Source organism: Austrofundulus limnaeus, unplaced genomic scaffold, assembly GCF_001266775.1.
Source record: "Austrofundulus limnaeus strain Quisiro unplaced genomic scaffold, Austrofundulus_limnaeus-1.0 Scaffold94, whole genome shotgun sequence".
Lineage (NCBI taxonomy): Eukaryota > Metazoa > Chordata > Actinopteri > Cyprinodontiformes > Rivulidae > Austrofundulus > Austrofundulus limnaeus.
The window spans coordinates 231,379-235,475 of NW_013952496.1; the positions used below are offsets into that span (position 1 = coordinate 231,379).

Sequence of the window (4,097 nt, forward strand, 5' to 3'; positions counted from 1 at the left end):
CTATCTATCTATCTATCTATCTATCTATCTATCTATCTATCTATCTATCTATCTATCTATCTATCTATCTATCTATCTATCTATCTACCTTTGACAGGCTGACATGGAGACCTCACATGCATTATTTAAGAACGAAAATATCTAAATCTATTGGAGTACTGTATAAAGTCAGGGAGTTATTTAATGACAAAGCTCTGCTTGTGTTGTACAATTCAATAATTCACATTTAATTTACTGTATAAAAGTCTGGTGTAAAGCTTGCAAAACAATTACAAATCCAATTTTTGTTTTACAGAAAAGAGCCACAAGAATTATCGCTAGAAAAGATTACCGGTACAGCCATCAAATACATTATTTTGCAAACTGAAAAAATTTGAAATTCTGTGATTTGGTTGACTATAATATTTTACTGTTTAATGTACAAGGCTCACAGAAACGCATTACCTTCCAACATTCAGGCAAATTTTGTTAAGAGAGACAGCTGTTATTATCTTAAGGGGATGGAAGTGTTTGTGAAACCGTATTTTCGTACTTGCTTGAGAGAAAGATGTACTTTAATCCAGAGTATAGGATTGTGGAATGGTCTGGAAGATTATCTTTAAAATGCTAGATCTATGTATATATGAGACAGATAAAAGCTCGTTTTCTGAAGGTATATGGAAAAGTAAAATGTGAAGCTATGTGAATTGTTGATGTTTTTATTTGTATTGTTTTGTAAATTATGTTTTGTTTGAATATATTCTGGGGATAAAAGGGGCAGACATAAGATTTATTCTTATTTTATTTTGATTTTTGATTTGTGTATTTTCTTTTTTTTATTGTATATAGTTAATTCTTTCTTTCTTTGAGTGTGTTTAGAGTATGGCATTGTAAAAATAAATAAAAAGTTATGTACTTTAAAAATCCTATTTTTTTCCCTTTGGAAAATCACAAGCATGCTTTTAATGTTTCTGCAACAAAAAAACTTTCATCAAGGTGTGTGTTTGTGGTGGTGGGTGTAATGTGGAAATGAACAACCACAAACAGGCAGTACTTAAGTTGTCTTCAGGTTTGTTTTCCATTAAAATATTGTACTCTTTCCATAGGTTAGGGTTATACATGTGTATATTAACTACTTTATTCACTAATGCTACATTTTCAGCTGAAATAGTTCTACTTTGAGATGTGCCTTCATGGAAGAGACAAAACAGTTAATGGAGAATTATTTATCCAAGCCTTGTTTTTGAACCGGCTACTTGCATCTTCTTTCACCTTTTAACTGACTTTTGTATTTTCAGCAGCCTACTTATAAATGTAGCTAATGTGCTCTTTATTTTTCAGAAGCTTTGTCACAATATGAAATAAGAAAAGTGATCATAGTTCAACTCGCAGTGCATCTCACGGAAGATATATTGTCTATTTAATTTAAATATTGACCAAAGTTGTGTTGATTTGTCTTCCAGATGACAACAGGTCAACAGGCGGAACCTATTGGAAGTCCACCTGCCTTTCAGAGCCCCATCATGCTTTCTCCGACATCCATGCCTCCAGCAGGAGCTCCTTTCATTCCTGCAGAATTTGCTGCTGTAAACCTATCAGTAGGTAAGTTATCCAGAACCTGTCTGGGGTCCATTCCAGCAGAACAAACTGCACATATTTCAAAAATAAGAATTTAGCTAAAACATTGTGACTTTTGATTTTGCTTGTCTTGTTGTTTTGCATAAATATTCCACTCATAAATCCATAAAATCTCATTATATCTGCTTATACAGCAGGAAATGTCAAAGCTCCAGAGGATTCCACAGAAAATTCCACAGGAGACAATGAACCATCCTCTGCTATGAGCACTGGCAACCAGCTGGGGTCTCCAACAGCACAGATGATGGCTATGCCAAACCCTGCAGTTATGCAGGGACGACCCCCCAGACCAGGCATGTCACCTCTACAGCCTCCCCTCGGAATGCCAAATCCTCACATGCGTCCCTTCCCCTCGCCTCAGAACATGCAACACATGCCTGCACAAATGATGCGAGGAGGACCGATGTTTCCACCTGAGAGATTCAGAATGTCCATGCACTTCCCACCTCGTGGTCCTCCTTTTCAACGATTTCCACCAACGAGACCTGAGATTTTGGATGGAAGTGAGAGGGGGCATTTTGGAACTGCGAGGCCAGGATTTAGATACCCACCATTTCAAAGAGGGAGGTGGTAAAGAATAGTTAAATGATGAAGGCTTCTACTTTATTAAAAACTTTGGTGTGACACTGGTTGTGCTTTATTCAGCCTTGTTACATCTCTAAAACATTTTCCATATGTAAAATAAAACAAAGCTCAACAGCACTGTCCAGAAAATAATCTGTGGTCCTGTATATGTACCAGAGGAGACATTTTTGGCTGTACATACTGTATGTACTTGTATATATTTACCTTTTTTATATTTGAAGTTGGTGCAGTTTATGCTTTAACATTGTTATCTTGCTTGGTTCAGATAAAAAAAACTATCTTTGAACAGTTTCTTTTATTCAAGTTCTCTTCAGAATAATTAATACCACACAGCTTTTTGAAATACTAAACTGATTTCAATTTTACAGAAATAAATTTTCATTTTGTGGAGAAAAAAATGTGTATCTTCTGCCAGTAGAGGGTAGAATAAATCTTACTTTTTATGCCCACCTCTGTCAATTCATTGAGTTCACACCTTAGGTTTATGTGCAGTGATTAAAATGTGTTCAGTTTGTGGGTGTTTCTGTTTCTAAAGTTTGGTGTCATGTTCATTTTCACTAAATCAGTTTATATAAATGTGGAGATGTTCAGTGATTTCAAAATTGCCTCCATTTTGCTAGCTTAAACATTTACATGATTTAATAATCTAACAGGCTACCTAAGTTTTAATTCTGTTTATTCACACATATAGCAATAATTCTGAACGAATGTTATCTCGGGACACTATACAAAAAAGAAACAAGTCTGAATCATAAATACCACAGGCCATGCTTTATTTAAAGGAATGCATATCACTAACTGCTTTTTGTACCGGAGATCATCTAAAGTTGAGGCATAAATTGAATCCATTTTAGTCAAACAATAAAAGTAGCAATCTTGTGAATTATTGAGGTTTATTGCATGATGTCACATTGATGCTTAGAGTATATATTGTGAATGACTCTTAGCTACCACCACATCGAAACTTAGCTCAATATCTGCAAAACTGAGTTTCAGTTCTGTCTTCTGAGATTAGTTGGTGGACATCTTGAATTGGAATAGCTTCAATCACTTGTAAACCACATAAGCAGGCAAGTGTGGGTCGGATTTGGTTTCAGGCTGACCGATGGCTTGAAAAGTGCTTTGTCAACCAGATGTGGGCCAGGTCTGGCAATGATGGCACTGTTTGTATGATGGCAGGCAACAAATGGCCCAGTTGTGGTTTGGTTTATGTGGTGCTGGCCCATGAATGGACCATCTCTGACATCTGGGCCACCAAAGGGATGTCATTCTGGGCTGAGTGCATTGTGTGGGCCAGAACTGGGCCAGACACATGTTGCTATTTGGGAAAGGTACAGCCAATGATTGTTTCCTAAAGGTTTCAGTAAAATTGGTACTGTGGTTTGTAAGATATTGCTAACAGTTCAAAGGTCCAAAACCCATCCATCCATCATCTTGTAGCTTCTTCCTTTTAGGGTCATGGGGGTCACTTCTACCCATATCCAGCAGTCACTGTGCGAGGAACGGGGTACGAGTCAAAAACATTATTTAAAAAGTTTTAAAGAGAGAACTTACTCGATCTGTTAGAGCTCAAAATATGTGGGATCAGCCTCCGATATTTTAGGTCAGAGCCAGTGAAAAGGATTTTTTTCTTTCTTTTCTTTTTTCTTTTTTGTAATTTTTATGGGTTTTTTTTTTAAGTCAATTGGCTGTGGCAGTTTTTTAAAAATCTGGCTAATTCTAAAAGCTAATGAAGTCTGGATGTAGGATGATTAGGCTATACCTTCAGCAAGTTTTATTAAAACTCATCAAGCACTTTATGAGATATTTTGGTAATAGACACATACATGATCTGTCATCACCTTTGGACAATAATTCTTTCTTTTTTAACCCAAGTCATATATATATATATATAT

The 4,097-nt window shown here is 36.0% G+C and overlaps 1 protein-coding gene across 1 annotated transcript in view; it reads left to right on the top strand.

Annotated features, from left to right (window-relative positions):
- The window catches only part of LOC106520556 (splicing factor, arginine/serine-rich 15), a 32,715-nt gene extending 29,937 nt beyond the window's left edge, over positions 1 to 2,778 (top strand). The window contains exons 17-18 of the mRNA XM_014012730.1: positions 1,443 to 1,581; positions 1,752 to 2,778. Of these exons, the coding sequence (XP_013868184.1) occupies positions 1,443 to 1,581; positions 1,752 to 2,191 (579 nt within the window). The 3' untranslated portion in view covers positions 2,192 to 2,778. The remainder of the gene's footprint in view (positions 1 to 1,442; positions 1,582 to 1,751) is intronic.
- Positions 2,779 to 4,097: the final 1,319 nt, after the last annotated feature.